Consider the following 14,127-nt stretch of genomic DNA (forward strand, 5'->3'; position numbering starts at 1 on the left):
TTGTCTTTTTACAAAAGGACATTATATAAGATGGAAACAGCACGGGTGGGGGAAAGGGTTGATGCCCCATCCTGACACCTCCTTTAGGTGGTCTGACTGCATCTGGGCTGGTTAATTCATCTTTACTGTCCAGACTATTGAATTTTTTGGATGGTCCCCAGCCCAATTTTGGCCCAGGCTAACTTGCAGGCTGTCAACCAGCTCACAGGGCCCGTCGGGGGGTGGAGGGCAGGTGGGTGCTCCCTCCCTGCAGGGGGGTTTGGAGGTGCACCCTGTCCTGGAGGCTGGCAGAGCACCAGTTCATCCTCTTCCCATCACTGCCCGTCCCTGCTCCTCCATCCTTCTGCTGCAGAAATGATGGCCAGATGCAGGGCGGGAGGTCCTTGGGAGAGAAAGAAAAGGAGAAAAAAAAAAAAAGGCAAAGGGAAAAAAAAGCTGGCTGATACCCAGATGAAATCTTTATTTGCTATGTTGCATTTCAAAAGCTTTAATTCCCCTTGGGGGAACCGTTGAGAAGGTTTCCACTGCTCATGGCCAGCTGTGAATCGCCCAGCCATGGGGAACCGCTTCGCTTGCAAAGCCAAGAGCTCCGCTCACCGATTTCGGGTCTTTCTCCCATCAACAGCCATACAGGCATCATCCCACTCCGAGGAGAGAGGACAGGCCAGGGCAAAAGGCAGGAGCGAGTGGTTTTCTCTGGGGGCATGGGGACAGAGGATGGAGGACGGGACCATAGGCTCAACTCCAGAGCTGGACCTTCCTCCTGGCTGCACATGGTGAGATGGGGCAAGAGGAAGGCAGATGGTCTAACCAGGGAGCCAGCACGTCCATGGATTTATTTCCACCTCGAAAACTAGTTTAATGGGCAAATGAATTAATGGAAAGCATGGTTTGGGAACACTGCCTCCAACCCTCCCTGTTTGCTGGGGCTCTTCAAACCGTAAGTATTCCCCATACGCTCCTCCAGGGAGGCTGGGGTGGGGTCTGATGGGGTGATGCTTTTCTCTGAATTTCACCCTGATTTTTTTTCTGATCAGCTTGCTGATGGGGAGTTTCATCTCCATCCTTTAGTTTCCCCACCTGTAAAATGACAATAACGCTGCCAGCCTCCGCTGTAAGGTACCCGGAGCTCCACTCACCGGCAAAGACAACTAGTTATTCTTATAATAAATTCATATTATGAGTAGAAAAGAAGAAGCAGTTACCATGAAAAGCACTCACCAGCCCATTGAAGCACCCTGGAAGATCAATGATTTAATCAATTCAATCCTCGCGAAGTATTAGCCTGAAAAGATCTGAGCTGCCAGAAACAAAGTCAGGCAGATGAACGTCCTGCCCGCAGCCCTCCTTTCCCGCTGAGCCTGGCAGGTCCTGGCAAAAGCTCCTGCGCCCAGAAATGTATTTTGAGACTAGCATGCTTGCAGAGTAACTCATTCCCTTCAAATTAAATTAAAGCAAAGTTAATCTCGTCCGTAGCGGGGAGGGAGCAGCCAGGTGAAGCTGGCGTTGCAGCCAAGGAGTCCCTGCAAGGCTTGGAGCAGAAACGGGGTGGGAGGAGCACAGAGATCCAAGGGTGCGTTGGGCTGAGCTCCACTGAGCCCTGCCAAGCTCAAGGGCTTGGGGTACGGTGCAACAGCCACGAACTGCCAGAAACACCCACGGCTGCCAAAACAGGGAGGTCCCCCATCCTTCCCCCGCCAGGTCCCTCTGCTCCCAACCACCCCAGCAAGAAAGCAGGCAACGATCTGCAGTTTTAGTGGGTTGAACTGGCTCAGCCGAAGGTGCGATGGGAAGAACTGGTGGGAGAGGGAAGGCTGGGCCCTTCAGCTGGGAAAGGGGTGGAGGGAGAGCAAACCTTTGGCATACTGAAGACCTTCACAAATCTGCATCTGACAGCCTGTGTGAGATGGCAGAGAGGTGCTCCACGGGGGCAAAAAGGTGGCCAGCTGGCATGGTCTAGCCACGTCCACATGTGAGTGGCCACATCCAGGCTACTGTCGGGGGGGGGGCGGGGAGTCCGTGGCCAGCTCTAGCACTGTGCCTGGGAACTGCTGGGAATCCCAGGCTGTGCCTGGGACCACTCCAACAACACGGAGTTTCACGCAGGGGACCCTTCCTTGAGACTGTTTTATGTGCTGTGATACAAAAACCTGTACATAAACCTGTGACCTTTGCTGTTTGTTCTCTCATAGCAAAAATGAGGGGGAAAAAAAGGAAAATTCTGCCTTTTCTGTGCATAGTTGCCCAGGGAAGATGTGGAGATGCTCAAAACTCAGCTGAACACAGCCCTAAGCAACCTGATCTCAGTCTGAGAATAGATTCAATTTTGAAGCTGTCCCTGAATTGAAAAGGGGGCTGGAGTAGGTGATTTTAAAAGGTCCCTCCCAACTTAAGTTAATTTTATGGTTCTAAATTATCCAATGATCAAAAAATATGAGTAAACCTTTGGATCATTTTGAGATCCTACAGAGTGATTCTCCTGGCTATTTGCACTGGTTCACCATATCTTGACCTCAGAGATGGAGCTGATTTATGGATTGACACCAGCTTCACCACCGCTTCTCATTCCTCCTGCGGATCCATGGACTAGTCCAGGTTGCCCCAGGGGATCCACACAGCTTGTCCTGGCACCATGGAGGTGCACCACACCATGGAGGTGCACCACACCATGGAGGTGAAGTGGTGCACCCAGGAACAAGAAGTTGGGTTTGCCATACGAGTCACTGTGTCATGAAACTACCGCTTCAGAAGATACCTTCCATAAATGCCTCTCTCAGACACAGCTGCTCATCCCTTCCTAAATCCCGTTACTGCTTAATTCTTAATTGGAGATTGCTTTTATTTTGCAGAGCACAAATCTCACATGCCAGTGATCTGCCCAAGGTGTACAGCCTTTTTGCTGCCCAGAGGATCTGGACAGTGTTGGGGAAATCTCAATCCTAGGTTTGGGTCACACCTTTTGCACTATTGGGAGCCCAGCAAAATATGTTCCTGCTATTTAGCAGAGCACTCTGGATAAAATCCATCATGTGGTGAAGCCCTTTGAAAGAAACACAAGCTCACTGCTGAAGTCCAAGCTGGCAGGTAGGTAGGAATCCAGAGTCAGCTGTCTTCGAGGAAGGTGCAAATGCTTTCTGCTGCCTCGTGGTAATATTCAAGAGGCAAACAATTTTAAATAATAATAAAAAAAAAGCTTCATTACTTCACAATGTAACTTACAGGACCATAGATATCTAGGATTGGAAAGGACCTCAGGGGTCTCCAGCCCAACCTCCTGCTCAAGCAGGGCCAGCTCTGGTGTCAGACCAGGTTGCTCAGGGCTTGATCTGGTCACAACTTCTCCGTTTGACCGGTTCCACTGTCCAAAGGGTGGAAAAGTTTCTCCTTATACCCACCTGGGACCTCTCTTGTTTCAGTTTAGGGCCTCCATACAGTTTAATAAAGATCCCAAACTCCTGATGGACAACCTCAACTGCCTCCAAACTTCCTATTGAAGAGGAAGGGACATACCTGATTTTTACAGCAGAACAGAAGTCTTTCATCTTGGACACAAGGTGTTTTGAGGTTAGGGATGAGGCGAGCCGAAGAATGACAATATTTCCAACAATAAAAAGGGCATTTTCCCCTCCTGGCGCTGAAGCGCATCCATGGACCTGCAAGGGTAGAAGATTGCCAGGGGAAAACAAGAGGACATCTAGCCTGGATATTATTGAGTCACCCTCCTTGGGCCAAGGAGGACCTAAATGTATATCTCCCCCGTCCTCCCCTGTGGTCTAACTAGCAGCTTTTTATAGAAAAATCTGGGCAGAAGCCCTGCCTGGCTCTGCTCCCCACCAAGACCTGCTGCCGCTGACCAAGGAGCTCCTGCCTGTGCAGGGCAGCTTATTCCCAATGTTAGGACCAAAAGGGTCAATCTTAGGGCTCTTCTCCACCTCCATAGAATCATAGAATCATTAAGGTTGGAAAAGACCTCTAAGATCATCAAGTCCAACCGTCAACCCAACACCACCATGCCCACTAAACCATGGCCCTAAGCGCCTCATCTACACGTCTTTTAAATACTTCCAGGGATGGTGACTCCCCCACTTCCCTGGGCAGCCTGTTCCAAGGCCTGACCACTCTTGCAGTAAAGAAATTTTTCCTAATGTCCAGTCTAAACCTCCCTTGGTGCAACTTGAGGCCATTTCCTCTCGTCCACACCTTTCTCAGCCATTCCCAGGGTGAGGTCCCCAGGTTAGGGACTCATGCGCATCTGGGGAAGAAAAACCCGAAGGAAAAGTGCCGTAATTTGTGCATTTGTGTCTGTAAATCACCCACTCTGAGTTCATGTGGGGGTTAGCAAGGTTTCAGTCATGCCCTAAACAAGGAATTTCCTTCTTTAGCATCAGGAAAATAATAAGAGGGAAAAAAAACCAAACACAAAAAAGGAATAAAGAAAAATTAAAAAGAAATTTTAAAAAATCAAAAAGAAAAAAAAAACTTGCAGGGTTGCAAATATCCCCAAAAATATCAGAGGAAAGACTAGCTTCTGATTTTGAATTAGATCACTATTACGGGTTAATCACGCAGCCAAAGCAAATCTAAGAAGCAGTGAGAGGAACATCTCTAACATCGCTTAAGGGACTTCAGAGCCAGATACTCCAAGAGCATTTTAGGCACCTAAAGAACAGAGACAAGAACGTTGCCCGGCAACTATAAAATATTTTATATTCATTATTATTTATACAGAAATATTTTCTAAAAATATTTTTGTATGTACATATAAATATTTTATGTCTCTGGGAATGTAAGTTTAGGAAAGCTCACAAAGTCCCCGCCTGAGCTGCTGGCCAGCATCTTCATCAACAGCTGATCCAACGTTATTCGGATGCTTCTGGTTTAATTTTGGGTTTGGTTTTTTTTTTCCCTTTTTCTGGATTATATTAGTTAAGAAAATGCTTGAGAAATGGAGGGAAGCTGGAAGGGAAAATTAAATTACCACAGTAGGAAGGAAACTGTGAACCTCAAATGCTCACTCAGTGAAGCAGCAGCCGTGTCCTAAAGGCTGGTTTGATAAACACGTCGGGGGTGCCACCACTAGGCATCTACTCCATGAATACATAAATGATGGCTCCTCTTTTTTCTCCTCCATCTTCCCATTTCCTACCAGTTGCCCTGGAAACTTCCCCGTCGCGGTACTCACAGGAGCAAAGTCCAAGAGAAGAAAACCCAGCCGCAAAGCCTTCGTGACTTAAAGCTCACGGCCAAGCAACGCCAGAGGAGGATTTCTGCGTAAGCGGTCCCTCTGCTGACGTGCCCCCCTCCCACGCACTGACCCCCCCGAATAACCCCTGCATCCCACGCCAAGCCCGCGGGGCACCCTTGGGCATGGCCACCCGTCTCCCCGCAGGTTATTCACACAAAGGCTGCACAGATATTTCCTCCTACACGGAGACCGTGTTGCAATTAGCTGACGTAAAAGGAGCCAGAGGGTGCTTTTCCAACCTGGAATGCGAGCAGCCATGCCGAAGGGTTACAATTAATTCCCCATTAGGATAAATTCCAATTGGGCTGGGGGAGGAGGAAAGTGCACCAGGTACCTTGTTCTTCTGCAGGGAGCGTCTTCAATTCATGGAAAAAAAAGAAGAAGAATAAAAAAGAGAATAAAAAGAAGAATAAAAAGAGAATAAAAAAAAAAATACCAAACCTCATTTGCACTGGAGGCATTAAAAGACCCTGGAACAGCAGAGCCATTCAATCCTGAGGATGCCAGCGCACGCTGGAGGCATCTCCAAAGGGTTTTGTCCCAGCGAACACTGTGACCTTGGGGGCAGATGCAATCTCCACGCCTCGTGTCCAAGCCCGCAGCACGCAGGACTGCCGTGGCTGATGTTTTGTGTGACCTACAGGAGAAATTTCGGTCTCTGCCCCGATGCAGGATGCCCGCAGCAGGCAGAGCAGGGGAGCATGGCTGTGCTCTCGTCTTGCTTTCTGTCGCCTCTGGTTTAACAGGCTCTGCCATCCAGGACCGCCACCCCAGCACCCAAACCTCCTCCTCCTGCCTGTCCCTAGGTGCAAGGAGCAAACACGACTGAGCGAACAAGGCCAGGCAAGGGGCAAAGCCAAGCCACACGCTTCAAACCCGCACCTCTCACCTATGACGCAGACCTGAGAGTGCTTTTTTTTAATGCGTATTTTGCATTAAAACGCAAAATGCATTTTTATGCATGTATTTATCAAGGGATATTCACAGCTTTGCCTTGCTAAACCCATTTAGCCAAAAACTTCACCCATTTGAGTTGCACACAACCGCTGTTGCGGCGTGCAAGGTTTGTGCATCGCCCTCGATGCCTCAAATAAGCCAGGTACGAGGATGATGACGGAGTTACGCCTCCAGGTCACGAACCCATTGATCCTACCTGCCTGGTTTATTTTCTTAAGGCGTAAGAGAGCTGGCTCAGAAGAAGGACAGGGGTGCTGGGCTTGCAGCTCCTCACACCTCCCACGCCGCCAGGAAATACCCTGCCTGTACGCGTGGCTCAGCTGCTCTCAGACATTTCCCCTGCACGCCCCCAGACGCATAAAATGTTTATATATACATATAAAAATAGAAAACATCTATGATATACAAATAACATACTTTAGAAAATATTTCTATATTAATAATAAGGAATGTAAAATATTTTATAGTTATGTAATTACGTAATTCTATAAAATAAGTATCTTGCACACACATACATACGCGTACAGCACAGGGCTGCTTAGAGGTCACAGCTCAGAAATAAAAAGGTGGAGCCAGGGTCAAGATCAACATCCAGGTGCAAGCAAAGGAGGGAGCGATGCTGGAGGTGTGCACAGGACAGATGGAGCCAAGGATCGCCCAAATCTTGGCCTACCCCACGACCTGCCACCAAGATGAGTTAAACGCATCCCAGCGCCCTGGGGACCCACCTGTGCCCACTTTTATAGCCTCCTTGGCATCTCCTGGCCAAGGCACCTCCACAACACGCCTGCTTCGTGGCGTTTCTTCAGCTGGCTGCTAAATCCTCTTCCCAGGACCCTTTTTTTTTTTTTTTTTCTGCTTTACCTTCAAAGCCCATCAGAAAATGCGAGCTGCTGCCAGGATGGGAAGCGGAGCTGTGGGACGGGGCTGGCGGTGCCCTGGGAGGGAGGGTGGCACGATGGCTCTGGTGCTTACAACCCATGGGTTCAACCTGGGAGAACCTGGACCATCAGAAAAGAAAAAAATCCCCAATTTCCCAGCCGGACTCAATCTGAGAGCCTGCTAAGGATAATTTGAAGCCGGCGGTTTGTGTTTGCCTTAAGCTATTGATTGAGCCCACGATCGCACGCCTTCCCTCCCCTTGCCAATTCTTGCCCAGGCAGGTTGACAACAGCCACCACCACTCCCAACACAGAGATTAAAAAAAAAAAACCACTGCCAGCAGGGTGGTACTGGGCTCCACCTCAAAATACTGCTTTTAGCAACTGCGTCTATGCCAGGCACACGAGCCACGCTTGCTATTTCTTCGTGATGCTTTGAAGACATGTTGCAGCCACCAAGAACTCAATGCTTCATTGCCAGCGAGGGAAAACCCCGCCCCACCGCTCCCAATAAAGGCTCTTGCTATTTTGTTCTATATTTCATCTGTCCATCTGTTGAACAGTTTTAATCTTGTACCTATGTATAGTCCTGTAACAGCAAATTTCAATGCCAGCCAGAAGGAAAACACAGCACCCTAGTTAGCGGAAAACACTCTGGAGCCAAGTATACAAAATGACAGTACTATAGACCAGAAGCATTTGTCCCATTAAGGTTTCCATTTGTAGACAGAATAACAAGGGATGAGTTATTTGAAGCAGAGTTTTTAAGGACATCGGTAACGTAAAGGGGCAAGAGAAACGCTGTGACTGCAAGACCTTCGCTCAGGAGTGACTCAGCACGGCAGCTGCATCCTGGAAAATTAATACTTCAGCCCCCCCAAAATGCCTGCAAAGCCTTTGAGAGCTTGCAAAAACCAACCCTGGAAGCCCCATCAGCCATCTGATCTGCTCACCACCACGGGGATCGACACGTCCCCCACCCCAGCTCAGTGCAGGGACCTGCCCTGCGGGGCAGCAGCCACCCGGCCTGCAGAGAGCTCCAGCAGCGACCATGGGGACTCAGGGCAAGGTTGTCAACAGAAAGCGATCACATTTTGGCCTCGAAGTTAAAGGAGGCAACCCCCTCACCACCCCCAAACCCCAAAATCTCCCTCTTCATCCCCCACGGGCACCCTGAGCAGCCCCTGCTCCAACCCAGGCGTCCCCGAGCAGAGGCTGGTGATAAGGAGGTTAGCGCAGAATCATGTCAAGTAACAAACACCTAGTATTTATTAATAAATTAGTACACTGGAAGGCAATTTTTCAATTCATTCCCCTCTCCCCCCGCTCCCACCCCTTCCCACGGGGCGGCACACGCCACCCTCATATCACGGTTTCTTCAAATTGAGCGTAGTACAGACTGTTCCTTACGGGAGCATAATAGTTGCAAATATAATCAGACAGACTTCTTACGATGCAGCTTTTTTCCCCCCACCCCCCAACCTCTTTTCTTTTAATAAAAAGTGAAGTGTGATTTGAAGAGACTATTAAGACCGGCTAAGGTCTTTGGAGAACCTATCGGCCACATCTGTATAAAAAACAAGAGACACGAGTGTAAAAGCATAGCTTGGTTTAAGTCTTACACCACGAGGAGAGCAGGACCACCGGCGGCCGCCTTCGCCTCCCCACGTCCAGCACCGGCTCCCTTCGGGGCCCCGCCGTTCCCGCAAGCGGCAAGGCAAGGTAACTCCTTACATTCGACTGAAGGCAAAGGACCTTTTTATCGCCTCGAAGGTTGGTGGGACTGACCCTTTTCTTCGCGTTTAAAGCGCTTCTGCTTTAGCTTATAGGAGCGCGATGCATCGTCCGGGTGAAAACCATACAATAAATAACCGTGCTAGTAAAATCTCAGCAATGGGTATGAGCTATACAATAGTACATTAAAATAAAAAAAGGTCAGCTCGGGTGGGAAGCTTAGCTGCATTAAGAGACAGTAACCAGCAACGATTGGGGTTTGGTTTTTTTTTTTTTTTTTGCATGTTTTTGCCATTTACCGCTCCAGGGCAAAGGGAGGTGGTGGGAGACGGTCACTCCGAGTGACAGCTTTGACAGAAGAAGTGGGTTACAGAGCAATCCCCAATTCGATGTGTTAAATTACACCAGATTGATGGTCTTTTAGTTCGTTAACTGCATTTTTTTTTTTTTTAAAGTGCATCGACTGATCTGATTGGAATGAGAACAAGGAGAAGAGATGCTCGGGAAGGGGGCAGAGGGTGCAAAGACTTGGACTGAGCGATAGAGTTAAGGTGGAGGGGTGCAACGCTGGCAAACTGCCCCCCCCTCCAGAAACCAAGGACACCTCAACGAAAATACTGGCCATATATTCTACAACAAAACCTGCCTGTGTATTGTCGGTCATCTTAACGAGTGCCAAGCTAGCTCTAGCAGATATTCAGAGGGTGCGTGGTGACCCAGTGCCTACAGTAAGTCGGGAAGGTGGCTATAGACAGAGTCCAGGAGGGTCTGGCTGGCTTCCTGGCTCTTGACTCCGGCGATCTCAAATAGCCTGTCCAGCTTGTCTTCAGCCTGCGGGATCTCCTCTATCATATGGAGCTCCTCGGGGTTGAGGATGTGCAGCATGTCGTCGAAGATGGGCTGCAGGTCACAAGGGTCCAAACGCACCTGGCGCAGGACGGTGTCCTTCTTTTCTGCAGGAGAAAAGGAGAGGGTGGTCAAGAAACCCTCCAAGAAACCTCCACTAACCAGGGCTTGTTCTCCTTAGAGACCTTGGTCCATCCCCTGGTGCCACCTCTGGAGAGGGACATGTCACAAGGAGAAAGAAGGGAAAAGGTGGAAGGTGATGAGTGATAGGGAGGGGAGAAGATGGAGAAGCCAGCGCTGCTGAGGCACCTAATCCAAGATCCCACTAGAGCAAACACAGCATTTATAAATGCTGAATGGCCAATACGGAAAAGTGAAGGCAGGAGGGGAGCCAAAAAAGCTGAATTCTGCTCTTTTGGGTTGTTTTTGTTGGGTCAGCTTCGTTTCCGCACCCAAGTATAAATTCGGTAGGTTGACTGAGCTCAGTGTTTCACCTTCATCAGATGTTAAAGATTCAATGCAGCAAGTTAAATGCAGTTAATTAAACCCCCTCAAAAAAGGGGGAGTGAGTAACGGTGATTTACATCACAAGTCACACATTGCAGCAAGCAGGACCAAGGGTGAAAAAAACAAACAAACAAACTTCAATCTTGAAATGACATTTTTTCTGGTTTCATCTCATGCAATAATGCACAGGCCAACGCAACAGCCAAAAGTCAGGAAAAATCCCCCCAAATATCCAGGGATGCTACAACTTCTCTGGCAGCACTTCAAAGAGTTAAAAGCCTTTAAAGGCGTTTTCCCTTCTCAAATCGGTATCATCTTTGCTAACAGGATATTCTGGTCTGGAACAAGGATGTGATAAACATATCCCGGAGAGCCAGTTTTCCCAGTTATTTATGTTAATGACACCATGACAGGCAGCTCTGCCACGTGGTCTGACGCAAGGGACACGCCGCGGCATCCCTTCGGTCCTCCCGCTCCCCCCGGGGCTGATTTTGGTACCTTTGGTAATAAAAGAGCCCGTCCGGCTGAGCGCGGAGGAGCCGCTGGAGGTCGAGTCGCACCGCAGGAGGGGCTCCGCTTCGTCGACGAAGAAGCATTTCTTCTCCGAAGGAGAGGGCTCCACGGTGAGGACGGCCGCCTCGGGGGGCTTGGGGCTGGGGCTGGGCGCGGGGCTGAGCGGGCTGGGGCTCACCGGCAGCGCCAGTCTGTCAGCTTCCAGCTTGAGGGGGGGGAGGAAAAGGAAAAAGAGAGGGGAAGTTAACTTGGAGGGGATGCCACGCAATGGGCTTGTGCTCAAAAACCATCCTGATGGGGATTCGCAGCGGTTTTCAACGTGCCCCAGCCCACCCTCGGTGAGCGGTCCCCGCCTAGGGGTGGCCTCCTCCTCCCAGGGGACCTGCTGACCCAGTACGGGCACCGGAGGGGACCCGGGGTGGACATCAGGCTGGCATTTGACACACCAGCACTCAACAGGCAGGAGGGGCAACGCAACCCGCACTCTTGGTAGGAGCAACCGCAGCAGCTGGATGGCACATGCAAGCCCAGCAGAGCATTTTAACTTCGTTTTCCTTCTCGCTCCCAGGTTATTAAAGCCTGAAGTACCACCCTGGGGGCTAAGCGTGATAATACCCAAGCAGGTACGCCCCCCCCCAAAAACCTGCTCCACAGCTATCGTTTCCTAAAAGCAAGGCATTGCCCGGCTCCACGCCGCCAACCAGTGCCGAGGCTGCAGGGCGAGAGCTGCGACAACCCCTCGGGGACCTCCCCTGCAGCACGCTCCTGTACCTGCTAGCAGCTATGCTGGTCACAGGGCAAGTTAATAATTTGTTTGCCCCGGCTCCCGTGAGCACCCCATTAATGCGTGATGGAGAAATCCATCCCGCCTGACTCCGAGGCCAGGGCCAGGAAGGACAAGCCGGGGCTGGCGTTGACCCCAGCATCGCCCCAGTGCCTTTGCTTTTTCCTACCCTGATGTGAGCCAAGGGCAAGCGTTTGGCTCCACGGTCCCGAGGACACAGGGAGCAGCTGGGACATGCTGCAGTGGGAAGCAGCACAATTTGGGTGCCACCGTGACCCCGCTTTCTAACTTGACCGTGCTCTGCATCTTCCTTCTTGCGTCTCCTTCCTACCTGCACGGCAGCGGCCAACGTTACCTACCCTCCTCCGTCTCTCAGCATCCCCTCAGGGTGCAAACCACAAGCAGAACATTTCTGGTTTCCATTCCCCACAGGGATGAGCGGCTTGGGGCAGTGTCCCCACATCCCTGGCTGGCAGCTCCGGCACGTCTGCAGGTCACCAGGTCCCCCCAAGCAGGTTGCTTTAAGGACCACCTAATATTAAACTTCTTCCCAAACCCTGCATCCCCGCTCAACCTGCCACAGAGCAGAATTGCAAGTCCCGTCCACATCTAACAGCATTTCACAACACTGTTTTCTCCTCCCGCAGAGGGAAGACCAGGTTATTCCTGCTAACAGGTTTTTGCCCACTACCCAGGGATTAAAATGCAAAATTCGGATTAAAGGCTGTGGGACAGGGAGCTGCTGAGCCACCTCCGCGCCGGCATGGATGTGCCTGCGCATTCCTCATCCGTGTCGAGGAATTCGCCACCCACAAATCACATGTCTGCTGAGACGCCCATTAGTTCACATTAAATTAACATTGAAGCCTGTTCCTGGTAGAATAAAAGGGGTTTTTTCCCCCCCCCTATTGAAAATAAACAGGGAAGGATTTGTTCTAGCTCAGCATGTTACGCAATAGGCACGTTAAAAATAAAAGTCAGCTTTAATTTTTAATTAAAAGAATCTGCCTTCTCCTCTGAAACTCCCCTTCCAACACAGCTCATCAACGAGAATCAGCCTATTACCATTAATGGGGCAAAAGCAAGGGAAGGACCAGAACAGCGGCTGGCCGCTTTCCAAATTGCAACATCCTCTGATTTCCCCATTAAAAAAAAAAACAAAACAAAAAACAAAACCAACAAAAAAAACCCAAAACAAACAGGCTTTAGGGCTTAGTTTTTCCCTGTGCAACTCATCTATTTAATATCCAGCCGCAAACCCAACTCCTGATTTCCAAAAAGAGGCCTGACGGCCGAGGAGCAATTACAGGGAGGGCAGGGAGCAGCCGGCTGCCCCGGCTCTGCCTTCCCAGCAGAGGGGAAAAACCCTTCCCAGAAGCGTGCGAGTCATTTGGAGTTTAATTAAACAGCAGCTAAAGCATGCTAGGAAAAAAAAAAAAATCACCCTAGGTTATTTGACTGTAGGCGTCCAGGGAGCCCAACGCTTTCCAAATAGCTGAACGGTTGCAAGCTTGAGGCAAAGCAAACAGGATGCTTGGATGCGTGTTAATATTTAAACCGCGGGAAGAAAGCGAGTGGGAACGAGGGTTTTGAAAGGCCAGGGAAAGCAAAAGGTTGCTGCGAGGTGAAGCCTGTGGAATAGGTGTAAAAATACACTATTCATAGCCCGTGACTCATTTGCTTGAAACCACCTTGGCCATTCCTATTTTTAAGAACGGCGGTCCTCGAGCAAAACCGAGCTCTGGCTGGAAATAAAAAAAAAAAAAAAAAACAAACAAAAACACCCCTCTGAAGGTCTTTTGCCCTTCCAGAGCCACCACATTTCTCACCTTTCCGTCGTCGTTGCAGGGGTCCTGCGATTGCCACTGAGGCTGCATTTGCACCTGCACGGACAGACACATGGCAGACTGTTAGATGCACGGTCCAGCGTGAAAACCAAAGGCGCTGCGGCGGCTTTGACGCATCAGCAGCCTCCCGCGACCCAGCACGGGTCAGTCATACCGGGGCACTCTGCCAGTTTATTATATTCAGTTTTTGAGCACTGCAGCAAGAGATTTGCAATGCCAAAAAAAAAAAAAAAAAAAAAATATCCTAAAAGCTCCTGTGTAATCGCAGCTCAAGCACCAACATCGTCTTGGATCTGGGAGGATGCTCTGAGCAGCTCAGGGTGTCTGAAGGTCCTTCCTCCAAGGGAGAAAGGGGGACAGAAGGAGATGGGTGCAGAAGAAGACATAGGCTTTGTTTTCTTTTCACAGCTGCTCTCAACAGCTCTGTTGGAACTGGTTGGTCCCATTTTCTGCCTTCGTTTTACTGTACCGCAATAAAAGCTCAACTCAGACAAACAGAAACTGCAGCTGCTGTGCTAATGTTAGGAAGGAGCAGCCACGGGCATTAAAAAACCCCCCTCCCTTGGGCAACGCTTTCCTGTAATTCCTCCTGCGGCAACCAGGCGGTAATAAAAGCCGATGGCAGGTTTGCTGCTGCTTCAGCCCGGCTTTGGGCAGCCGTGCTTGGGTTGGGTTTTCTTGCCCCAACACAAACACGGCTCAAACTACTGCTGCTTTTGTGTTGTTTTGTTTTGTTTTTTTTTTAAAAAAAAAAAAAGGGAAAATTCAGCAGGGAGCTGGGGTTGGAGCAACCTCCGCAGAGGATGGCTGCAC

At 49.9% G+C, this 14,127-nt stretch overlaps 1 protein-coding gene across 1 annotated transcript; it reads right to left on the minus strand.

Annotated features, from left to right (window-relative positions):
- Nucleotides 1-9,254: 9,254 nt before the first annotated feature.
- On the minus strand, nt 9,255-13,350 carry LOC104076800 (tumor necrosis factor receptor superfamily member 21-like; the record flags this gene model as incomplete). Its single annotated transcript, XM_009577802.1, has 3 exons — nt 9,255-9,770; nt 10,669-10,888; nt 13,297-13,350. Coding segments are annotated over 3 exons (504 nt in total), but the record flags the coding sequence as incomplete, so codon positions are not given.
- Between the last annotated feature and the right edge of the window lie 777 nt (nt 13,351-14,127).

This window comes from Fulmarus glacialis, unplaced genomic scaffold (assembly GCF_000690835.1).
Source record: "Fulmarus glacialis isolate BGI_N327 unplaced genomic scaffold, ASM69083v1 scaffold5005, whole genome shotgun sequence".
Taxonomy (NCBI): domain Eukaryota; kingdom Metazoa; phylum Chordata; class Aves; order Procellariiformes; family Procellariidae; genus Fulmarus; species Fulmarus glacialis.